Genomic DNA, 25,772 nt, shown 5'->3' with positions numbered 1-25,772 from the left:
ACCAGGAAGAGTCAGCTTTGTTCAGTCCTGGTTCCGGAGGAACTGGAAAGATTGGACCAGTGTCAGACCCCTCAACATGCAGGACAGAGGCGGTACACAGGTTAAACTCGAGTTGCTTGGAAATGGTTCCTTGGAAGCTGCATTTTAAACAGAATCATGCTTTGTAATAGGCTCTATAAGAAAGTATTCCTTGATTGATTAGCCAAGGGTCGCCAAGGGCTCAGAAAGCTATGGTGCCCATGTAGTGTATTTGCCATCCCTGGCTCCAGGATTCTAGAAAAAAATCTGGAGGAGAAATAAACCTTCCCAGCCAAATATTTCCCCAAAATTGGAATATCACGACATTAAGCCAACCTTTCAGATACTCTAGTAAGTAAAATAGTATTTTCATTAAACAAAATAACCCCCCCCAAAAAAATTTTTATGTAGGGGCTGGATAGATTTGTGCTATGACAGTCCCCTCCCTGGATTAGGCTAACGGGAGTGAATTGTTTAAAAATAGCACCCAAATTAATGTGAACTCTTTTGCCTAGTCTTACATAATAACTTGTGTGCAATAGACGAAAAAATCAAAGAATCCTGTCCTTCCTGCTTCAGAGATAGATTTTCTGTCAATATGAGAGTTATAGTCTCTGTTTGTGGGAGTAATTATATCTCTTTTCTAAGATCTACAGTAAGCATGTTTTAAAATGAGAGAAACAAAAAAAAATGCTTCCAGATTACCTACCAAAATTGATAAAAATTACTTATTTAAAATATTAGCAATTTCCTTCTCACCATGACTTTGGGCCAATATAAACGTTGGAAATTATGGGTTCAATAGAATGGCGGGGGAATATTTCTATGAAGTCCTTTTGTTTTTGGAAATAGTGTCACTCTGTTGTCCAGGCTACATGCAGCACAGTGGCGCAATCATGGCTCACTGCAGCCTTGACCTCTTATACGCAAGTGATTCTCTCACCTCAGCCTCTGGAGTAACTGGGACGACAGGCACGTGACACCAAGCCTAGCTAATTTATTTACTTTTTGTAGAAACAACGTGTTTCTGTGTTGCCCAGGCTTATCTCAAACTCCTGGGCTCAAACAATCCTCCTGCCTCGGCCTCCCAAAGTGCTGGGATTATAGGCATGAGCCACCACACCTGGCCATGACTTGTTTTAATTTTTTTTTAATGTCCAAATGTACTTATCAATGAACTCATTGTTCCAATGATGTTCATTGATTGATTGTCATTTTTAGAACTTTCCTTTAGGAGTATCCTTGGGAATCAATTTACTAGTCTTATAGTCAGTCCTGTAAAAGACATGCTCACATTCTGAATCCCAGTAAGTGCTTATTACCACACCTGTCATCTTAGTAAATCATGCTTGATCTGTTTCTGGCTTAGGAAATGAATCGATACCGCTCTTGGTGCAGCCTCTTATTCGGTTATGACTGGGTTGGGATTCCGCTGGTTTACACCCAGGTAAGAAATACTTTGCACGGAATTCTTTATTTCTACTTGTTCACCTTGGCACTGTAGCTTTGCTGTGGGAGGCCAGCACCGTCCCCTCACTCCGGTCTCTCTCTGTTCCAGGTTGTCACTCTCGCTGTCTATACCTTCTTCTTTGCGTGCCTGATTGGACGCCAGTTTTTGGATCCCACCAAAGGCTACGCAGGGCATGACTTGGATCTTTACATTCCAATCTTCACCCTCCTACAATTCTTCTTCTATGCAGGATGGCTCAAGGTAGCCAATGGTCTCAGGGCCCCACTTTGTAATCTGTTATGTTCCAGACTCTCCACACTGATCCTTTACTGAGTCTTTAGCAAATCATTCATGAGTGAGTCAAAGGTAGATCTAACATGTAATAGCTCAGCAATATTATTACTTTTCTGCCTGGGATTCAGGTGACAGGGATATACTCAGTACTGTCGGAAGCAGCTCATTTGTGCAAAGACGTTAGAAGAACACTGTTTTATGGTTACTGATTCTCTTTTACGTCTCTGTGTGTTCCCATTAGGATTACAATAGTGTAACTAAAGTAATAAGTGTACCTGCATTGACATTGTGTACCACAATAAGCAACTAGGCAGAGTAAAAGAGTCAACAAGAAGCCTTATAAATCAGACTTAACCATTAATATTGTGGTAGAATCTTGGTTCTGCTCAACTCTATAAATAGTTATTGCAATTCCCTGAAATTCTGCTAGCTGTCTCACAACATTAAATGTACCCCATTTTCTTTTTTTTTTTTTTCCTGAGACAGAGTCTTGCTCTGTTGCCCAGGCTGGAGTGCAGTGACGCAGTCTCGGCTCACTACAACCTCCGCCTCCCGGGTTGAAGCAATTCTCCTACCTCAGCCTCCCAAGTAGCTGGGATTACAGGCGTGAGCCACCGTGCCCGGTCTAAATGTACCCCATTTTCAAAACCAGAACTGAGACTCAGAATTCCTCAGAATCAGAACTAGAACACCAGAAATAATGACAACATCTGGTTTGCCAGGGAATTAAACAGGTTCAGGAGGTGAGAATGGCTTGCCTAACTATCTGTGTAGAATTTTCCTTGCTTCCCCTCCCTTCATCACCACCTCCTCAAATATATGTGTGTAAATATCAGAGACCCGATTCTTCCATCACCTCTCTAAACTTCCAAATGGGAAGTATGTGATAGAAAAAAATCAATGACAATGGCTTCATTAAATTCACTGAAAGGCAATGATGGTATGAAGATGATATTCATAAAGTAGAATTTTCAAATGTTTGGCCTTCCAAAGAGCCACACGTTGTCGTGACCCGTTGAGGCCTTCAGGTCGCAGTGGAATTTTTCCTGCAAAGCCTTTCCTTTCATTGGTTTGAATCTTAACCAAAAAAAATAATATGTTGACACTTCCAATTATACTCCAAAGAGTAAAGGCATGTCCCTTACAAATGGCAAAAGCATTTTTATTCAGATTACCATGATTCTTAATTATTTCTACCTGCATAGGAGCAAGAACGCAGAAGAGACTAATGACTTTCATTTTCCATTAGAGGAAAAAGTAGAGTTTAGCTTTATAAAGATAAAATCACCACAGTGGCACAAATACTCAATCATTCTCAAAAGTACTTTTCTTCCTTTCCCAAGTTGCGCCAAGCTTTTTATTCTTTGTTTTGTGTCCATGTAAGGTGCTTGACTGCTTGTAAAGAGCAAATAATGGTTCTTTCCTTCTGACATGCTTTCTAAAATATTTACATCCTTTTCCTTTATAAACTGTTTTAAAGTCCAGCACGGTGTCTCATGACTGTAACCCCAGCACTTTGAGAGACTGAGGTAGGAGGATTGCTCAGGAGTTCAAGACCAGCCTGGGCAACATGGCAAAACCCCATCTCTCCAAAAAAAAAAACAAAAAACAAAAAATTAGCAGGCATGGTGGCGCATGCCTGCAGTCCCAGCTACCGAGGAGGCTGAGGTGGAAGGGTCGCTTGAGCCCAGGAGGCCGAGGGTGCAGTGAGCCATGTTCACACCACTGCACTCCAGCCTGGGTAACAGAGCAAAACCCTGTCTAAAATAAAATAAAATAAAATAAATCTTAAAAGACAAAATATTAAAAGGCACAATCTTAGCTCCATTAAAGGATAGGCAAACCTGCTGGGTGTGGTGGCACACGCCTATAATCCCAGCACTTTGGGAGGCTGAGGCAGGAAAATCGCTTGACCCTGGGAGGCAGAGGTTGCGAGCCGAAATCGCACCATTGCACTCCAGCCTGGGCAACAAGAGCGAAACTCCATCTCATAAAAAAAGATAGGCAAACCTAAACACCAATGGGTTGTGCCTCCATTTCTAAACAGCTGTTCTATCTCAATGATTAGGATATTTATAAATCTTTTCAAAGTATAGAAAAGCCATCTTAACCTTATGAATAGTATATCATTCAGCTACTTGCTGAAAATGCAGCCCCAAGTGGAATAAAAGATATATTTTGAGATTGTCAATTCAGAAACATATATGCCATTTTGTCAATTTAATGTAGACTATGATAATATATGCAGGACTGATTGCATAAAAAGGAAATCTGGACAGAATAAAAAAAGGTTTCAGGACTCAACCCTTAATTAATCTAAGTAAATCTCCAGGCAAGAAAGGGCAGATAGCCCCATGAAACTGGTGACAAGAACAACATAGATATCACTGTGAGGCTTACTGATTCAGGACACAGACCTGCCTAAGGAAAGGCACTTAAAATAAGAGCCACATATTAAAATCCCCTGGGAGCTTTACCCGACACTGACGCCTGGGCTCAGCCTGGTTAAATCGGAATCTCTGCAGAAGGAACCCAGGCATCAGTTGGGTTTTTTAAAGAGCTCCTCAGGTGAGTTTAATGTGCAGCCAAGGTTGAAAAGAACTGCTCTAAGTATTAATATGTTGACTTAAATCCTAAAAGTAGGTAGATTTTCTACTGAATAGTTTCAGAATCTAGAATATTGAGACTCTAAAAACTAATCACATGGTACCTTTATTTTACACATTTAAAATTTTTTTCCATCTAGACTCAATGTAAAATCTCCCTCTCTCCCAATTCTCTCCCCCTCTCTCTCTCTCTCACACACACACAGGCATGCACACATGTCCAGATAATAAAAACCAAGTGAAAATTTTCAACAAGGAAAATGATAGATAAGTTGTATTTTATATATAAACCTCTCATCAAGAAGGCTATTCAATTCAGGAACATGATAAGAATATTTAATATTGATCAAATATTCAAAGATACGTGACAATAGTTACCTAACATTTTCCCGGCAGGAAAACTAACTTACTGGATAAGGGTAAATCCTTTAGGGTAAAACTAAGTAAGCCTCAATTTCCAGCTTTAGGACTTACTAGCTCTCTGACTCATTTACTTAGCAGTTATGTTCAATAACTGTGAAAGCTCGGCCAGGCACAAGTGGCTCATGCCTGTAATCCCAACACTTTGGGAGGTCGAGGAGGGCAGAACACCTGAGCTCAGGGGTTCAAGACCAGCCTGGCCAACATGGTGAAACCCCATCTCTACTGAAAAAAATCCAAAAAAAATTAGCTGGATGTGATGGTGCTCGCCTGTAGTCCCAGCTACTCAGAAGACTGAGGCAGGAGAATTGCTTGAACCTGGGAGGCAGAGTTTGCAGTGAGTTGCGATTATGCCACTGCACTCCAGCCTGGGCAACAGGGTGAGACACTGTCTAAAACAATAAAAATAAATTGTGAAAGCCTCTTATATTATTTTCTTTCATTGTGATTTAAGTCTTTCTTTGCTGTTTAACCTTCTCCCTGTGTACATTTTGCCTTATTATCTGAGCCCTGTAAATTCCCTGAAAGCACAGCCTGTGTACCCTTCAGGGTGCCTTGCAAATAGTTGGTTCTCCTTCACTATTCAGTCATTTGATTTGGCTCCTAAATCGGACATGGCTTCCCCTGATAGGGCCTGCATTGTCACCAGTTGAATGGACAGATCCATTTGGAGAGCATACCTACAAAGGTGCATCATTCATGGTTTGAGAATCATGTCTTGCTTGCTAATAAATATCTGGGTAGAACAATCTACTCCCCTCTACTCTTCATAGTATGAAAGTCACAAAAGGAAGCAGAGAGGAAAATAGAAATCATCTTCAGATTCTATTCTTAGTTTTCACGGGTATCATGAGGGATTTATTTTATGTTCAACTACAGGTAGCAGAGCAGCTTATCAACCCTTTTGGAGAAGATGATGATGATTTCGAAACTAACTGGTGCATTGACAGAAATTTGCAGGTTAGAGGAATTTTTCTTTCTTTTTCAAATATTAATAATAAGTCACTTGTGATATTTCAAATCTAAGCAGATTTTAAATGCACGCCTCTTGGCTTCAGAGCTTTAGCCACAAATGAAAGAGGCTTGGCTGTGCACTATGCTGTCTCAGGTCCTTTTGGAAGCTTACACATCCGGGATTTCAGCTCCAGTGAAATTTAGTTCCTTTTAAGTAGAATTTCAAGCCAATTTTCTTTGTAAGCCTCTCTATTAGCTTTTTCCAGCCTCTTTCATCTCAGCATAGAGCAGTATTTTAAATTGTTCTTTGATTTGTTTTCTATTGCCAACCAGAGAGGTTAATAGTGACTTAAAATGGCATCCAGACACAATCTGGTGGGAGTTCCCAAAGTCGTATCACATCAATCCCAGCAGTCAGATAGCCACCAGTTGGACACTGGGAGCCTGGGCCATGCCCGCCTGTGTCTCAAATCTGCATGAAATGCACTAAATGGGCCCCAGGGCCCTTACCCTGAAGCACTATTCCAGAGAGCTTTTCATGAAGAACCAGCATGAAGGAATTTTCCTTTTAGGCAAGACTCTCCCTAGACCATTCTCTTCCCTGTGAACTACAGATGAGTGAAGGCCTTCACCTTGTTCATTTGTTTAAAGCCCTTAGTCGGCAGTTAAGTAAGTTCAAACATCTCACAGTAGATCCCAATGTCAGTCTCTTAGGGAGGACACATAATGCCTAGGTCACCCACTTTGTCAAAATCGGAATCCCAGAGGATTAATAATATATTCATGTATCCCTTTGTCAAAGCCAAGAGGAGAGAGCACCATAGCACCAAGCAGTATAGACTTCTTGATATGTTTTTCCAAACAAAGAAATGAACAAGAAACCAGGGCATATAAGAAGTGATGCCAAGTAAAAATGTGTTTACGGGGTTAACAGAATGAAAACTGGAATCTTCACCTTCCTGTAATATTTGGGGTTAAGGGGGTGCTATCAAGCAAAACAACAGCATAATTGTGAGCACAGTATAAAAAGATGGCTCCCCTCCCTCCAGCTAAGAGGCAGCTCCTCTCTGGAGTGTGTGGTTTGATCCCGGAGTGTGGGAGGCTTGAAGCCCCACTTATCCTCATTGCAAAGTACTCTTGAGCAGTAAACGACAGATACAACTCTCTGTGGCAGCTGTGGTCATGGCAAATACGAACTATAGACATTTATATATTCACTCACTTAGACTGTGTCCTAGCCCACTCTAACTCTCATCTGCCCCAAAAAACTTCTCCTTTTTATTTAATTTACATCTGAGTTATTCTAACAATATAACAATGATTTTAGGTCTCTCTTTTAGCTGTGGACGAAATGCACATGAGCTTACCCAAGATGAAGAAGGACATTTACTGGGACGATTCTGCTGCTCGTCCACCATACACATTGGCAGCTGCTGACTACTGCATACCCTCATTTCTGGGGTCAACAGTCCAGATGGGGTAAGTACATTTTTTTTTAAATCTCTCAATATTTTCCAGCCTGAGCAACATAGTGAGACCTTATCTCTACAAAAAAGAAAAGAAAAGAAAAGAAAAGAAAAGAAAAGAAAAGAAAAGAAATAATTTAAAGTAGCCAACTGTGATGGCACCTGTAGTCCTAGCTACTTGGGGAGGCTGCAGTCGGAGGATTGCTCAAGCCCAGGTGTTCAAGGCTTTAGTGAGCTGTGATTGTGCCATTGCATTCTAGCCTGGGTGACAAAGTGAAACCCTGTCTCAAGAAAAATAATTAATTAATGAAAATTAAAATAAATATCTCCAATATTTAGGAAATGAGCAGACAGATCACTGTTCTAATCTTTTTACCTTTTTTTGGCATTTTTTTCTACCTGGGCTTAGTATGTACGTCAGTCTCTGTTCAGTGGTTTTAACACAGCAATCATCCCTATGTATAATGAGCTTTAAAGTTGAGGCCTGAAGTAAATCAGGCACAGTTCTATATTTCATTAAGTCTGAGCATGTATTTGATATTGCAGAAGTGTGTGAATGTGGGAGAATTTTATTTGCTGAAGGCAGATGCCACAGTTTCCATGTAAATTAAAGAGAAAAGCACAGACTAATTCAGAAAGTAAGAAACTCTCCACTCAAAAACAAAACAAACAAAAAACTGTAGCAAAAGGGGAAACTTCTGTGGAATTTTTCTTATAACTCTTGGCAAGACTGTGGCTCATAGTTCCCTGAGGCATGCTCTAAGCGGATTTATGCAGTGGGTTCGTGTCCCATGGTTGCTGCCTGTGACCCTTCTTTCCCTCCTCGCCGAAGTGGCCTGCCCTCCTCCTTCCACTTTCAGGAGATCTCGCTTCAACCCTGTTCCCTTTGCTGAATGTCTCCTAATGCCCATCAGTGATGGTTTGTGGCACTTCTCTTCCAAAGGGGCCTCTGAGGCTGAAAACCTTTCAAGACCCAAAGAAAAGGAAGACTGAAAGTGGAATTTCAGTAGTTCCGGCAAGTAATGAGAAAGATTTAGGAGCCAGGAGATTTGCCTTGTTGCCCACAAAGCACATCTTAGAGAAGGTTGCCTACTCCAGGCTAGATTTGCTTCTGCTTCTAGCTAGCCTTCTAAGACCAGACCCACCCACCCAGGGCTCCTTCCAGGCCAGAGAGCTCATCCCTGCCCTCAGTGTATTCTCAGTTTCCATGGATAGGAATCTCTTGTTGTATGCATGTCTCAGCCTTCATGATACCTTCTGCAAGGGCAGAGCTTCATGGACATCCAGCAATCTTCTCAATTTTCAGAATTAACAAGAGCTGTTTTTCTGTGAGGTTGATTTTAGATAATTAAATATGCTTTATCCTTCTCCTCACTCCCACCATTGATTAACGCAAAGTACTTGAAGATTTAACTTGAAAAGAAAAGAGACCAGCAATGCTGATAGAATCAGGGCATCATTGTGATGACTCTATTTAAACTGCAAATGCTCTGCAGGCTCTATTTCTAATGTCCATTGAGTTGTTCTTACCCCACGGTTAAGATGATTTTTTGAAGGTCTCAACATTTTTATCCTGATCTACTTACTCATCCTAATCATCATAATTCTGCAGATTACCATATAAATGTTCATGTTCTTTAGAAAATATTAAAACACAATGCTTCTCCTGTTTCTAAATACAGAAACGGAATTAGGGATTGACAAGATCTCAGAGAAAATTTCTTCCCCAGAAGATTATTGAGAAGATTCCATGAGATTGTAAACGTTAAAATGCTCTAGGTAAAACTATAGAGCATGATGATTATTATCACCTAGTCAAGTGTTATTTGTGGATGTCAGACTGAAGCAGAGAAAGATTAAATCACTTTAAGCTATTTTTTCATATTAAACTTACCCTGGAAATTTAGGACAGAAAATAAAACAACTGAGAGAAAACCAGGAGGTACAATATTTAAAACTACAGCAAAAAATTATCAGTTGTCAGACAGAAGTCCTCCAACTAAAATGGCCTATTTCTATTTACCAGCAGGATGGAGAGAAGAACAGACAAAGGCCAGAATCTATTGGGAGAGGGTTTTGTGAGAGGTTTAAGTGGATCTGCTAGAACTGATTGATCAAAGAAACAATTAGGCAAAAGCTCATTTGATCTTGATTTTCTGTATAAATGAGGACCATTAAAGTGGACCACAATCCAGGAAAATTTACTGCAGGAAAATAGGTGATCAGAAGCCCTGAGTTGATAGAAATGGCCCCCTTTGGATTTATTAATGTCTATTTTACCTATGATTGTCGTATTAGAAAAAATGTTTCTGTTGCCTATGATGAAAACCAATTCAAGCTTTCTTAAGCAAAAGGAGGTTTATAGTGTCACATCCAGAGACGAGCCTAGCTTTGGGTGTCACTAGATCCAGAGGCTCAGAGAATGTCACCAGGACTCACTGTTGCCCCATGACTCTCAGGTCTGCTTTTCTCTCCACTAGCTCAGATTTCAGGCAGTATCTTCCGTCCTGAGGGCAAAATGGCAAAATGGTAAGCTCCAGGCTTACAGCTTACCTTCTCAGCTAACCTGTGGAAAGGGCACATCTCTTTTCCAACTCTTGAAACTGAAGTGCTGGATTTGCTATGACTGACTGGGCTTGGTTCACATATCCGTTCCCGGGCTAATTACTATCAACAGGGAGACAATATTTTGACTATTCATGGCTGGCTTATAGGTCCATCTTTGAACCAAGGGTTACAGTCAGCCCCATCCAACCATATGGGGTATGTGATATCTCAAGAAAAAGCAGGATGCTATTATCAGGAGAAGAGTGAATGGTTTTGCTGGGCTGGCAAAAACAGTAGATGTTCTCTAAAATCATAGAAGATAATTCCCTAAGCGATGAATGGTTCCTTCACCAAATACAAGGTCAATGTCAAATGAGCCACCCGACTGAGGCTCAGGGCAAGGGGAAGGTAAAAGTTAAGAACTGTTGTAGCACCGGTGGTTTTATTGGTGCTGACTGAGCCAATGAGCTCTTTGCACGAGAGTGAAGACCACATGTCAAGATGCTGTAGACAGAAGCATTCCATTTTATAAAAGTGCCTGCTGCTTGATGACCATATCAAATCCTTTCCTGGATGAGATTTTTTAAAATTTTCTTATTCTCTTTGAGGTGTATGTTCCCAGCATATTTAATTCAGAAATCAAATTGTCCTTACCTTTTCATATCAATGTTTTGGGTTTGTAGCCACAACTCCCATAACCCGGATATTCTAAAATCAAAGCAGTGCCCTTCAAGAACAGAGCAAAAGTACTCCTCTCCAAGGGCCACCTGCAGGATCACCCGCCTCCCAGCCAGCACATTCAACAGCGCTGTTCACATTCAGCACACTGTTCAGTTCCACTTCAGAAGGAAACTCCTCAGAGACAATGTCTTCATTCTCTATATTAAGGAGCATGTTCAAAACATGATCCTATTTTCTGCATATTTACTAAATATATATAACTCAAATAAATTAATTTTCCTTCTTTCCATCTTAAGTACAAATTTAAAATATATTTTCCCTTGGACCCTCACATACAGAATGTGCTCATTTATTTATTCAGGTAAATTTTTTTCAGGGCCTACTATGAGGTAGGTTCTATGCCAGATGCTAGAGGTAGTCAAAAAAAGAAAAGAAAAAAAATATGCCTCCTAAGTTCACAGATGTAAGGCCAAGAAAATTGACAATACAATGTGGTAAATGCTACAGTGGAGAAATGCTCAGCCTTATGGGAACACACACAATGAAGACACACTTCAGCTAGCCTGGTGAAGCAGAGAAAGCCACTTGGAGTCAGGGACTCTAATATGCATCTTTAAGAGTGAGGAGGTGGGCATGGTGGCTCACACCTGTAATCCCAGCACTTTGGGAGGCCGAGGCAGGTAGATCACCTGAGGTCAGGAGTCAGAGATCAGCATGGTGAAACCCTGTCCCTACTACAAATACAAAATTAGCTGAGCATGGTGGCACAACCTGTAATCCTAGCTACTCAGGAGGCTGAGGCAGGAGAATCGCTTGAACCCAGGAGGCAGAGGAGGTTGCAATGAGCCGAGATCGCACCATTACACTCCATCCTGGGCAACAAGAGTGAAGAGTAAAACTCCATCTCAAAAAAAATAAATAAAAGAATGAATTAGGAGCCAGTACACAGATAGGATTGAGGGGATTCAGCAGAGGGCACATTTCAGGCCAATATGGACAAAGACAGAAAGGAATGATAGTGTACTCAGAGTAACAATTTGATAGGCAAACCAGAAGAGCCAATAAATGAAGCTGGAGAGGAGGCAAGGCAGAAGATGGAGGGTTTTATAGGCCAGGTAAGGGTTTCAGCTGTTATTCAAAGCTATTAAATGACAGGGTCACATTTTTACTTTAGAGAGATTAGCCTGGCAACTGGCTGAAAGACAGATTGCTGAGGATAAGACCAGAGCCAGAGTGAGCAGGCTGTTGTCATTTAAACAGGAGAGGATAAGGGCCTGAAGTAGGTGTATCACATGGGATGTAGACAGTAGAGGTGACAGAAGGGACAGATTCAAGAAAGGAGAAGGAGTGAAGAATGGTAATAAACCAAAGATGAGAGAGAGTGTAAGGGTGAAAGCTGCTCTAAGGAAAAGATTATGAGCTGTCCCTTTTGCATGTGTTGAATTTGAGATCTCTATGGGCAATTCACATGGAGATGGCCAGCAGGCAGGGAGTCCAGGGGCAAAGGATGCGTTTTACTGGTATCAGTACGTAGAACCAAAGAGTGGGTGGGAACACTCAGAACAGTATCAAGGAAGCAGAGCAAAATACGAAGGGTAGAATACTATCACTGAAAGGGTGGTCAGAGGAAAAGGGTAGTCAGAGTAGAAATGGTCAATATAGATGCAGAGTAACTCAGAAAATGCCCTGCCAAGAGGCCAAAGGTACAAAGTTTCCAAATAAAGCCTGAAAAGCACACCATAGGTTTTGTATGCTAGGGTCATCAGAGACTTAAGTGAGAGTGTGGGGTAGAAATTAAACTATAGTAGGTTAGAAGTGATTTATAGGTAAGAAGATCAAATTGCCAGTGTAAGCTGTTTTCAAAAAATAATTTTACTATAGAAAATTCAAACCGGGCTAGATACGATGGCCCACTCCTGTAGTCCCAGCACTTTGGGAGGCCAAGGCAGGCAGATCACTTGAGGCCAGAAGTTCGACACCAGCCTGGCCAACATGGTGAAACCCCATCTCCACCAAAAATACAAAAATTAGCCGGTATGGTGGCACACACCTGTAGTCCCAGCTATTTGGGAGGTTGAGGCAGGAGAATCGCTTGAACCCAGGAGCGGAAGGTTGCAGTGAGCCAAGATCATGCCACTGCACTACAGTTTGGGTGACAGAGCAAGACCCTGTCTCAGAAAAAAAAAAAAAAAAAAAGAAGAAGTTTAAGCAGTTCCAAAGGTAGAGAACAGGTTATGATAAAGCTCCATGTATCCATCACCCCTTCAATTATCAAGTTACGGCCAGTCTTGTTTCATTCCCCACCTGCCTTTATCTTCTTTGCCATTTGATCATGGTAAAGCAAATAGATCATAATGCCATTTGCATACTTAAAAAACAAAAATAAAACAAACCCAAAATGCGTGTAATTCCTCAATTCATTAAGTATCCATGGACTATTTTTTTGAGAAGTCTGAATTGATGGGGTAAATAGATCAGACCGTATTCACTAAGAGACAGGGATGCTGGTCTGTTTCTTCCTTCAATTCAGACTTCTAGGAATGGCTTCTTTGTTTTGTCTTGGGTAAGGCTAATTGCGTATTTTTTACTTGCTTTGCTTTTTGTTTTGTTTCGTTTTGCTGTTTTTTTTGTTTGTTTGTTTGTTTCTTGTGTTTTGGTTTTTTTGGAGACAGAGTCTCTCTCTGTCACCCAGGCTGGAGTGCAGTGGCGTGATCTCAGCTCACTGCAACCTCCACCTGCTGGGTTCAAGCAATTCCCCTGCCTCAGCCTCCCAAGTAGCTGGGATTACAGGCATGCACCACCATACCTGGCTAATTTTTGTATTTTTAGTAGAGACGGGGTTTCACCATGTTGGCCAGGCTGGCCTTGAACTCCTGACCTCAGGTGATCCTCCCACCTTGGCCTCCTTAGAATTACCTTCACCACCTATACTGAATTTCACTCAGCTGCTGTACCTGGCCTTGTTTGGACAGAGCCATTAAGACTCCCTCTGGTGTTTACTGTAGTGCCGTCCACTGTGTAACTTAGAATCCCTTTTAGCAGAGGACCCACAGGAAGAAATGTATTTCAGACATTGTGGGGAAAAAAGAAAGCTTTGCCTCTTCTGGGCAAATCTTACACTATTTATCTTACAAACTTTATAATTTTATAATTAATGATCGCTTCCTTTTCATTTTGGCTGCTGGGAAGCTGACAATCAAATGTGTAGCCTACCTTTACTAAGTCTGTGGAACGGGATTATTTTGGAATGTATTTCTAGATTCCGTGTCTTTTATGATTGTTTCTTATTCTACCTCTACTATATTGGCCTGATCTTATATATTATATATATTTATATAATGTAATATATAAATATAATATTTTATATGTCATATATACTACATACTATTATTGCATCGTATGTATTTCCATAAGGCCACATCAAACCCTTGGTAAGATGAAGCAAGATGCGATAAAGAAACAAATTAACAAGTCTCCTTGTTTTGAAAAAGGAAGGAAAAAAGACAGGCTGAGCAAAAGGAGCCCACTGGAAGAGAGGAAAGACACAGGAGCAAGGGGGGATGACAGAGTAAGGTCCTAAAGAAGACACAGGGCTGGGCCCAGGGGGTAGGGGGAGGTCCCAGTGGCTGAGTTAGAGGGAAGCAGTTGAAGTTGGATACAGTAAGGGGAGAGGGGGCGATGGTGCCTGTGCAGGCAGGGAAGCGGGAACCAATGTTCTTGCCTCATCTAGTCATCGTGTCTTAATCTAAAGGAAGCTTTAACAGAGCTCATCTTTCTCTGTCCAGTCTGGGACCAAAGAGCTACTGTTTTAAAACTGCATTTTATAAGCTTTAACACCAAACCAGTGCTGAAGTTCCATCTCCTGATCTTTGCATGGGGCATGTTATAAAACAACTTTAAAATCAACACTTTGAATGAAAAAAGGCCAGTTAAAAATCTGAATGCAGTCCCCAAAATAGAAATGCTTTCATAAATACGCCAGTCTTGAGCATTTACTAAATAATGATAATTATTGCATGGCCAGTAATCTACACTTAGTCATTTTATGAGTTAATAAGCAATGAAAAAATATTTCTTGTGTGAATTCTTCTACCATTATCTCACGTGGGATTACTTCAGTTGAATCTGTTTTGTTTGTTCTTTTGTAATACTATGGAATCCTTTCTAATCTGCTGTAGTTTTGTTTTGTTTTGGTTGCTTTTGCCTTCTGTATTTTTGAGACAGGGACTCCCTCTGTCATCCAGGATGGAGTATACAGTGGTGCAATCACAGCTCACTGCAGCCTCGAACTCCTAGGCTCAAGCCGTCTTCCTGCCTCAGACTCCTGAGTAGCTGGGACTACAGGTGCACACCACCATGCCTGGCTTTTTTTTTTTTTGAGATGGAATCTTGCTCTGTTGCCCAGGCTGGAGTGCAATGGCACAATCTCGGCTCACTGCAAGCTCCGCCTCCCGGGTTCACGCCATTCTCCTGCCTCACCCTCCCGAGTAACTGGGACTACAGGCCCCCGCCACCACACCCAGCTAATTTTTTGTATTTTAGTAGAGACAGGATTTCACTGTATTAGCCAGGATGGTCTCAAGAGGCAAAGGTCTGGCTATGTTACCCATTCTGGTCTTGAACTCCTGGTCTCAAGAGATCCTACCACCTAGGCCTCCCAAAGTGTTGGGATTACTGGTGGGAGCCACCATGCCAGCCTTGATCTGCTGTTTTAATTAAGGCATCTTTTCATTAGCTTAACTATGGAGACGCTATTAACCAAGATTGAGAAAACACCCACGAGCAGCCAAAAGAACATTGTCTGTAAGATGCACAGTGAGAAAATATACCCAAACCCTAACGTAATAATGAGTTTTCCTGGGACAATAATAAACACATGCGTGATAAAAATAACTTTACCAAAAGAAACTTTAAATGCTTAAACTCAAGATTTTTCAAAACAAATGAACAAAAATCAAGGTCCAGAACTACCCTGTCACTACTGGCTTGAGGTAGAGGTAGAATGCCTGTCTTCACATTATATCATCATGAGTCACTTCAAAATTCTTACTATCTTTTAATTACTTGGGATTAACCATTAACACAAATTAAGACTCTGAGGAATGAAACACAGAAATTAAAGACTGAAGTCTCATAATGCCCTTTAGTCCTAACTTGAAAATCAAAACAGCCAACAGTAAAGAAGATAATCCCCTAAGGGCATTGGAAAAACCCTAACAAACTATCCATTCATAACAGCTAAAGGATTCGAAATTCTGGAGAAGAGAGGCTGTAACTGCTTATGAAATGGATCACTCAAGTGTGTCCAGAGCGCTTGCTCTGTCTTGCTAATCTAAAAGCATGCTCCAAGCTTGTAAACTTTAAACTGCTGACTGTAATCCCATTTAAAGAGCTTTGTTTTATTGGGCTTTTCTGCCATAATTCAAATAATTATGTCAAAATGTTCTCACATATATAATAATCTTAAAAAAGGGGTCTATGAAGTCAATTAAGGATCCACTTAGTAAAGAGGAAAAATATTCAAAATTTTAAAGAACTCCTTCTGGCTAGGAGTTGAGGGATTTATTTAAGATACATTTGGTGCTATGGAACTTTGTCAGAAATAATCATTTCTACTTATCTATCTTTATTCTAAAAGTTCTAGGAATATGTAACAATAACATGATATTTGGTAATTATACAGACATGCAAATGTACTTAATGTACACAAAATATTTAGGATTATACAGTAGGTCAGAAGTATTTTTAGTGATATTAATTCAAATATACCAAAATTCATATTTCAGTGAGCGAAGACTTTATTAAAGTGTGGTTAAATATACTTCTATGTTGATATTACTTAGTAATCCTTTTTAGTCAACTATATTCAAATATTTTAGCTTTACAAGAAAATACATAGTCTGATACATACTATTGCATGCTTATATTACAAACTACCAAAAATATCTCAAATTCTGAATTACTAACTTCACAAAAGTATATTCTGGGAACATCGATTTTTCACTTAATGTACCAGAAAGGAAGGAGAAATGGACACTTCCAAGGAGATGAATGTGCATTAACTTTATAATTTTAGAACTACTCAGGGATTCTTTCATACCCTGATGTGGGGTCACCATGGGCAATCAGTTTTCATCTTTAAACGGTATCAGATGTGTACATGGCTTGATTTCCTTTTTTAACAAAATTCCTACAGAATAGAACAGTATGAAGAGGGAACTTTAAGTGAACCCCCACTTTTGGCCATAATTTCTTTTTGTGTCAGCCAGCAAGAGCCGAACATAACCAGGGTGGTAGGATGTAGCTAGATAAGCCTTGTTAAAGGCACAGGAGACCACTTCTTCAACCAGATTTGCTGAAGCCTTTGGTTCAATGATCAGATAGGCCAACACTGGGGTAGCAGTGGGGTCATCAGCTCTAAATGCAGCTTTCTGGGCTACCTTCTAGGATGCTCTAGAGCTTAGAACTGTCCACCTGAAAGAGAGTAGAGGGAGGCTGGGTGAACACAATATTTGGTCCACTGGATTTTCCTCATAACCCTTAGCCCCATACCTCCCGGCTCAGAGGGAGGGTTGTCTTGTCCATTGTATAAATCCTTGGCTACAGCTTTGATGATGATTCTGCAGTGCAGATGGTTAAAAATAGCCGCATGTGCCTCAGATGGGTTTGAAGAGTACATTTTGCTTCGCCCATGAAAAAATGCTTCTCCACGCATGTCTCTGTCCTGATAGATTCTCAGGCAAATTATCGGCCCCCTCCAAGGCAGTCGCCTGACTGTGAGTACACTAGCAATTTGAAAACAATAAATTTGCAGTGAGAAGTAGAATTCATCATACTAAATATCGTTTTCCTAAATTCCTCATTTCAGTTCTGTTAAAAAGGCCTCTTATTATTTGAATTTAAATTGTCAAAATATCGCTTCAAAAGTAGAGCAGAGAAAGAGAGACAAGCATCATCCAGTTTTATCTTTCAATCTTTTTGAAGCTCTATATTTACCTAATCACTCTCATGAGAAGGGGTTGCTTTGCAAAAAGCTTTCTTTGGAGAAATGCATTAAATCCTTCAAGCTATCAGGGCTATTTTTGTCTTTCTATATGAGACACACCCCAAGAAGTATGGCAGTCTGCTGACGTCTTCAGCAGCCTGTCTCTTGCCTCTTTGTTATGGCAGCAGAGGGTGAAGCATGTTCTTCTGCACCCCTGACCAGCCCAAGCATCTTTTAAAGTTCCTAATTAAATCATGGCTGCTTATGCCCTCGGATATTTGTCATTTGCAGGGGAAACCGTGGGGCTGGTGTTTGTGGAGGTATTCCATATAGATTTTGAAATTTGGGTTTTTTATTAATACTTGAGATTAAAATTATTTTAATCCAGACATCTATCTAATCTGTGGAAATAACACATGCTCTTCCTTCTTCTGGACTCACCTATTACTAACTAGCCTGACTGTCTTAACAGAAGCTTTTCTCTCTCTCCTTCTTCTACTCTTCTCCCTTTCAAAAATAGCCCAATATATGACACAATCATTCTCATTCTCATGTTTTCTATGTTTTTGTATTGATGGTTTCTATTGCACAATAAGTGTATATTGCAGAGTTTGATGATGTTTGGCAAATGGCACAAAAAAACAATATTGAGAGGCAAGGTCAGGGCAGTCTGTCTCCATAATTTTCACCATTTGAGCAGTCCTCTCTTCCTTCCCTCAAATAACCCAGCTTCTTCCAGTTCTTATATTTCCTCTTCACGCGCCCAGTGCCCTATCATTAAATGGCTAAGGCATCCCTTTTGAAGGTGTTAATTGTTAAGTGATATCTCCTGGTGTAGTAACAATTTTAAAAGGACAATCTTGAAGAAGAAAAGGGAGTGACCTTCAGATACACATTATCATCTCTTCCAACCCTGTATGAGAAGTCAATGATGACTTGGAAACCACTTCTGAAAGTTTGCCAGTCATTGACAGAGTCCTTTTTACATCTTCTACTTTCAAAGCTTTTCTACACATGTCACCCCTTTTGAACTTTCAAACAACCTAAAAGGCAGGTAAAGGATAATTATCACCAGCTTACCAAGAATAATACTAAGTCACAAAAGATTAATGAGTCCCCAAAGATCACGCAGCTGGTTGGTGTCAGCATGGACAGCAGCAATCCTGGCTCTGCAAGTTCTCAAAATAAATTATTTTTCCCACCACAGAGACAGTTCTCAAATTTCATCCCTGGAAACTGATGGCTGCATGACACTTTCCATGAATGTCCTCCTATCTCTAATTACCTGCCTCTCTCACTCCAAATAAATTCCAGAACATAAAACCGAGCTCTTTCAGCTGACTCTCTCTAATAGGAATATAATGAGGGTACTTTTGTTCTATCATATAATGTTTCTGCTATTAGTTGGTTAAGTGGTATTATATTGAGCCTCAGGATTGTACTAACCCTAGACTAAGAGGATACTTTAAACATCAAATAAGGAGCAGAAAAAAAAAAAAAAAAAAACATAAAATAAACTAAAATTTATACCCCAGCCTCCCATTTGGGAAATACTCTTTCAAACTATTCTAAGGCCGAGTGTGGTAGCTCTCACCCATAATCCCAACACTTTGGGAAGTCAAGACAAGAGGACCACTTCAGGCCAGGAGTTCAAGACCAGCATGGGCAACATAGGGAGACCCCATCTCTACCAAAAATAAAAAATTAGCCAGGCATGCTGGTGCACATCCATGGTCCTAGCTACTTGAGAGGCTAAGGTGGAAGGATCGCTTTAGCCCAAGAGGTCAAGGCTGCAGTGAGCCATGATTGTGCCACTGCACTCCAGCCTGGGTCACAGAGTGAGGCCTTGTCTCTAAATAAATAAATAAATAAGTATTCTATTTTAAACTATTTTGTTCTTAAAGCACAGCTTCTGCCGTCATATTGGGAATAGTGGCTACCAGAGAAAGGAGATGAACATTGTGTGTTGGCAATTAGATCTTCCATGGAAGCATTCAGAAGCAATGTCATTAGGTTTGTCATGCTGGGGAGTTTCCCTACTGCTCTGTTACAGCATTAAGACCTGGAGGGCATCATTCATCACTCAGCGTAAGATATGTAAAACTGCCCCCAAGAGCACAGAACACCAAGTGTTCTTCCAAAGACCCTGTTTCAGACTAAAGGAGTGAAAAGTTTTCAAGTCATGTTTCTTATCCAAAGCAATCATCAACATTGCTTTTTGTGTAGCCTTCCACCATGGACACCCCTACCAACACCACACACAACCCTAGCAATGCCCTCCATTCTCAAAGACAATCCACAGCTTCCCTCTATCTCCAGGATAAAGTCCACATCTCACAATCTGGTATACAACTCTTCATGGCACAGTCTAAGGACCTCTTTCCAGCCTAGGCCTGACACTTTTCTGTGTTTCACACAGATTCAAGTACCTCCTATTTCTCCCAAACACCCTAAACTTTCCTTCTGCCTTATTTGTTCAAGTCACTTCTTTCATGTGGAATGCTCTGTCCCTTTCCTATCTATCCAATTCCCACTCAGTGTCAAAGCCCAGCTCAAAAATTTGCTTTGCCCCAAATGTAGATATTAATTTATATGTCTTCTCTCTCCTTTTAAGTGATCATTTAAAAGGTACCTAATGCAGCAAATTGTTCATGGTAAGTGCTCAATAAATTTAGTAGGGTGAATAAACAGATAAATTTCATGCATCCACTCCATAGTCATAGGAAGGTACAATAGCCAGGAAGGTACAATAGGGTCTTCTTGGCAGACCTACCCAATGTCAGTCATGAATCAGTAGGATGTTAGCAAAAACACTAGACGTTCTGCAGCTTGCTTGTTGCAACTTGTCTATTTCCCCCATCTATGACCCAGGGGTTTATACCTCTTCCTGCAGTTGAAGGTCTTATACATACGTCCTACAACAGGGCATAAAGTTTTCGTTTTTGAGTCACAAAGTTTTGAAGTATCAAAATAAAACTTCTTTTCCTAGAAGATTGTCTTTCTTACAATATTGCATCCTTTAGGGGTAGTTTAAAAAAACAAATCTTAAATAAATAGTTGAGATCCCAAATGGAAGACAGATGCTTGTCCTATATAGAGAGATTGCCAGCTTGTCCTTGATTCCCAGAACACATCCAGAGTGGCTATGTTAGTGAACAAGTTCACCTGTGGCTCCGCTGGTGTCCTCCTCCCTAACTAAATGGGTGCTTGTGGAGTGTGACTGGAGAGCTGACCAAATGCAATCCACCCAGCAGGGTCACCAAGGCCACTGAAGCATGAGTCTGCATTTCTCAAGTCGATGTAATAGAATCTGAGCCTCACACAGTGGAGGGTGGGTCAGAAGGCTATCTGGTAGCCAAGGGCACTGCTGGGGCTTTAGAAAAACAGCACAAGGCTGTAATCGAACGCCGTCCCGGGACATTCAGCCAGTTAATCATCTCAGTCATCCATGTTTTATTCATAAACATGAGGAATGATGTTTCTTTGGCTGCTTGCTTTGCCCTTTCAAGTTACACCAATATTATACTGTCCCAATGTTTTCCTTCATGTCACATAAAACGCACGTGGCATCTTGTCACCAGAGATGTCTCTACCAATATTGGACTGAGACCGGCTGGTTACTGTTGCTCCCAGAGCTAGCACGATGAGCATTTGTAATTCAAGGGCAAGGCTTTAAGTTGTTCTTCAAACCCTATTAAGGCTATAAGTCCATGGAGATGTGTGGCAAATAACTATGTAATCCAAGGCCAGAGTAGACCAAATTACCAAACAGGCTTATCTCACCTCAATTATTCATTTTATGTCAGTCCTGAAGGAGATTTAAAATGTTAAGACTGGCCAAGCGTGGTGGCTTATGCCTGTAATCCCAGTACTTTGGGAGGGCAAGGTGGGCGGATCATTTGAGGTCAGGAGTTCGAGACAGCCTGGCCAACATGGTAAAACCTGTCTCTACTAAAAATACAAAAATTAGCTGGGCGTGGTAGCACTTGCCTGTAATCCCAGCTATTGAGGAGGCTGAGGCCTGAGAATCACTTGAACCTGGGAGACGGAGGTTGCAGTGAGCTGAGATCATACCACTACACGCCAGCCTGGGCGACAGAGTAATACTCTGTCTCAAATAAATAATTAATTAACTAAATGGTAGAATTATTTGTTTTATTTTTTAAATGGTAAAAATCCAGCAGGAAATTTTGGTAGCTAATCCATCAAATTTAATGACAAAGGGAGCCCAATCGTGATGCGAGTTCACCCTACCTGGATGAATATATCCTTTCCACAAGGTTCCAATTTCTCTTGTTTTAACCCTAATTGTACAGATGTAAATGCAAAGCCTCATCAGGAATGTTTACAAATTACCTCTGAGCAAGGACTGTGCTTTACTCACTCTTCTGCCCTGGGCTCTAGCTCATCCCTTGACCCCTGTGTAATAGGCTTTCCATCAAAGCGATTAGGAGAGGGAACTTGGAGCCAGACTTCCGAATTTGCTCTCCCTAGCTGCGTACATTTAGTGAATCTCTGCAGGCCTCAGTTTCCTCATTTGTAAAGTGTAAATAATAACACTAATACCAACTCATCTAATTATTGTGATAACTGAATGAATCAATGCATAGAAGGTGCTTAGCTGGGCCTTAGTATATAGTCAATAAATGTGAGCTGGTCATTGCACTCTCATGAATTTACTCTCATCCATTGTTAAGGGGGGTTTTATGGGTCCTTGGGAAACATGACTTTAATTCAACTGTACTAAGGGAGAAAGAATATATACTAGGTGATAGCTAGCTAGCTAGATAGATACATAGATAGATAGATAGATAGATAGATAGATAGATAGATAGACAGATAGATAGATAGATTCATAGATATAGATATATAGATATTTCTTAATGTCTAAGTCTCTAGATCAGTGATTCTCAAAGTGTGGTCTGGGGATATCTGGGGATCCCTAAGACCCCTCCAGAGAGTCCTGAAGGTCAAAAATGTTTTCATAATAGCACAACATGTTATTTGCCTTTTTCATTCTCATTCTGTCAAGAGTGTCCAGAGGAATTTTCCAGAGGCCACAAGATATGTGATGATGTCATCACTTAGCAGTAAATGGAATGTGTGCTTGCACATGCTTGCATTTCAGACATTCCCCAGTTATAATTTTAAATACAGTAAAGAGTAGTAGATATAACCCACATAAGCAAATCTCTTTGGGATACTCAATAATTTTTAAGAGTTTAAAAGGAATCTGAGATCAAAAAGTGTGAGAGCCTCTGCTAGACTATCTCAAGTCCTCAAACCCCCATTTAAAAATATATAAGGCAAACATACCAAACTCATCTCTTAACTTTGAGACTCTGCCCCCAAAACTAGGCCCCTGAAGCTACTCTGCCTGGATCTTGTCATTGTGTGTTTCAGGCTGTCTGGGTCCGACTTTCCTGACGAGGAGTGGCTGTGGAATTATGAGAAGCATGGCCATCGGCATTCCATGATAAGAAGAGTCAAGCGGTTCCTGAGTGCCCACGAACACCCCTCCAGCCCCAGAAGAAGAAGCTATAGAAGGCAGACAAGTGACAGCTCCATGTTCTTACCCCGAGATGACCTCAGCCCAGCCAGGGATCTACTGGATGTGCCCTCAAGAAACCCCCACAGGGCCTCACCCACCTGGAAGAAATCCTCCTTCCCAGAAGGAAGCCCCACGCTGCGCTCCAGCATGGGAGAGCTGTCCACCATCAGGGAGACCAGCCAGACAAGCACTTTACAGAGCCTGACCCCACAGTCCAGTGTGAGAACCTCACCCATCAAAATGCCACTGGTGCCCGAAGTATTGATCACAGCGGCCGAAGCTCTGGTGCCCACTTCAGACAGCTACCACCATGACTCTGCTACCTCCATCTTGAGCTCTGAGTTTACAGGGGTTCAGCCAAGCAAGACTGAGCAGCAGCAGGGCCCCATGGGGTCCATCCTGTCTCCTTCAGAGAAGGAAACACCTCCTAGAGGCCCCAGTCTCCAGACTGTTTCAGCCAGTGCGGAGGAAAATATATTCAACTGTGAAGAAGATCCTGGTGATACCTTTCTAAAAAGGTGGAGCTTTCCAGGATTCCGGGAGTCCAGCCACACTTCCCTAGGAAACCTAAGTCCAGACCTCATGAGCTCTCAGCCAGCTCTTTTAATTGACACAGAAACATCCTCAGAGATCAGTGGGATCAACATTGTGGCTGGCTCTCGAGTCTCTCCTGATATGCTGTATTTAATGGAAAACCTGGACACTAAGGAAACAGATATCATAGAGCTGAACAACAGGGAAACTGAGGAATCACCCAAATGAGTGCCACAAAGTCCTAGGACCTGGTTCTGGCCTAGATTCTTATCTCCCCAAAAGCAGCATTAGTCCCAGGACATACCTGAAGGCTGGTTAACTTTTTAAAAACGTGATCACACTATATAAGCTACCTAGAACTTTGAAGGGCATTATGATCCTGACTTTTTGAGAACTGCAAAAAATCAAATGCATTCACGTCATCCATCACAACATGGCTTTCATTGGAATCTGAAATAAGGAATAAGGAATAAGGAATCTGAAAAATATACACGACTTATAAATTCATAGATTATTTGCTGTGGAAAGAGTCTCATAAATCATAGTCCAATCCCCTAGACCTAAAGGCCCAGACACATAGGGTTCTCTATTTCTCTTCTTTTTTCTCTTTCTTCTTCTCTTTAGCCATAAAGAAAGGAGATGGATCACGTAATGCCTGAAAGACCCCCTCCTTCCTAACTTTTTTGTTTGAGGCTTTCTAACCATCTTATTCCTACTTTCCTATAACTATTATTGTTATTATCACTTCCTGATTCTTAAGTTTCGTCAGCACCAGAACACTTCATTCTCTTCCATTTCCTTTTCTACTTTTCTCTCTTTCTCCTTTATTCTGTCATCCTTTTTTTTCCCTTCCCTTCTCCCTGGTTGTGCTGCTTTTCTAGTGACTCTAATCTGTCCCATTTTTCAGGTTATAATATTTCCTCTTGCCAAATCTGTTGCTTACATCTTGCCATGAATTTCAAAATATAAGACATTGGCAAAGCCTCCTACAGAATCATCAAAGGTGTCAATGAATCCAGCCTGATACCCTTCCAGCCTTACTTCCAGTGGAAGGCATATAGGAGTAATGGTTCCCCCCACGCCCTTGCAGCCATTGCCATTTCTTTCTGCTTCCACTCTTTGGTCTTGGGCACTGGAGAAAAAGGAAGCCAAGAGAATATGAAATTTGCATAGCCAAATGCTATGGAACCAAAGAATAAGATGACTCATGTCTGTTTAACTCGAACTCTTATGCAAAAATCCCAATCATGTTGCAACATGGGACCAGTTACTGTGTCTATCGGGTCATTTGGGAATGAGGTAGGATGCTGGGCTGGGTGGTTAATGGGGTCCAGGGCTGCATAATGGGGACCGGATGTTGGTACTCCTCCCAAGGAGCTCTCAGGACGGCTGTTTGTCGTGGGCTCCCAAGTGCCTAGGCCATGCCTTACGACTGCTGCACTTACCATTTGTCATATGATGACACTTGACTACATATGGCTTTAGAAATAAAATCACCCTCATAACTACCATTTATTGAGTGCTCACAGTGTTCCAGGCAGCAGCGAATCTTACAAGACTGATATGTTATTTCCATTTTAAAGGCAAGAGAAACAGGCTTTAGAGAAGTAAGGTATTTGCCTAAAATCACATAGCCAAGAAGTGACAGTGTTCACATTCAAACCCAGGTTTATCTGACTCAAGAGCCCACACTGTTAACCAGTATGCTTTCTCACTGCCCTGTGCTATCTGTAAGGCCCTGAATCTGCCAGCAATTTGCCCAGCATTCTGGAGGATGCCCCAAGGGAGGCATGCTCAAAGAGATTTAGGTTCAGGCTAAATCTCTCCAGCCTCAAGGGCCTCTCTGGGTCCTCCCCTCTCAAGTCTACCTGCGTCTTTTATGCACTCATAGAGAAGGGCATTGCTCCAGCTTGGAGTACCAGCCATAGTCCTCTTTATTTTTCATGACAGAAGAAACTTGGCAGGACCCTCCTTCCCTTCCCCAACTCCTCCTGATACACAATGTTAAAATTGGCACATTTTCACATGACCTCATATCTCCCAGGCCTCCAAGCTGCATGACAGCAATGACATTGACTTTAACTTTTCTCAAAGGACTGAAAAGAAATAATATTAGAAGAAATGCTACACACCTTGATGGTTCTCTATGTTGGTTGGTAGTGTTAGCACCCAGGAAAGCACCATTATTCCCAAAGCACTACGTATAGACTATGGGATCAAGAGCCAATATAACACTTCAAGAAGGCAGGATCCCTAACCTTCTCCC

At 41.2% G+C, this 25,772-nt stretch overlaps 1 protein-coding gene across 3 annotated transcripts in view; it reads left to right on the top strand.

Annotated features, from left to right (window-relative positions):
• Positions 1 to 25,014, top strand: part of BEST3 (bestrophin 3) — a 46,174-nt gene extending 21,160 nt beyond the window's left edge. For 2 of the 3 annotated variants that reach the window (XM_017894077.1, XM_017894076.1), the window contains 5 exons: positions 1,388 to 1,465; positions 1,577 to 1,729; positions 5,668 to 5,748; positions 7,070 to 7,221; positions 22,825 to 25,014. In XM_017894077.1, coding sequence (XP_017749566.1) covers positions 1,388 to 1,465; positions 1,577 to 1,729; positions 5,668 to 5,748; positions 7,070 to 7,221; positions 22,825 to 23,734 — 1,374 coding nt within the window. In that variant the 3' untranslated portion in view covers positions 23,735 to 25,014. The remainder of the gene's footprint in view (positions 1 to 1,387; positions 1,466 to 1,576; positions 1,730 to 5,667; positions 5,749 to 7,069; positions 7,222 to 22,824) is intronic. The other variant, XM_017894078.1, reaches the window with a different exon arrangement.
• The last annotated feature ends 758 nt before the right edge of the window (positions 25,015 to 25,772 follow it).

The sequence above is a fragment of the Rhinopithecus bieti genome, unplaced genomic scaffold, assembly GCF_001698545.2.
Source record: "Rhinopithecus bieti isolate Rb0 unplaced genomic scaffold, ASM169854v2 scaffold_25288, whole genome shotgun sequence".
NCBI classification, from domain to species: Eukaryota; Metazoa; Chordata; class Mammalia; order Primates; family Cercopithecidae; genus Rhinopithecus; species Rhinopithecus bieti.
Note: the sequence above shows the minus strand (reverse complement) of the source record. Positions and strands in the feature narration are given on the sequence as shown.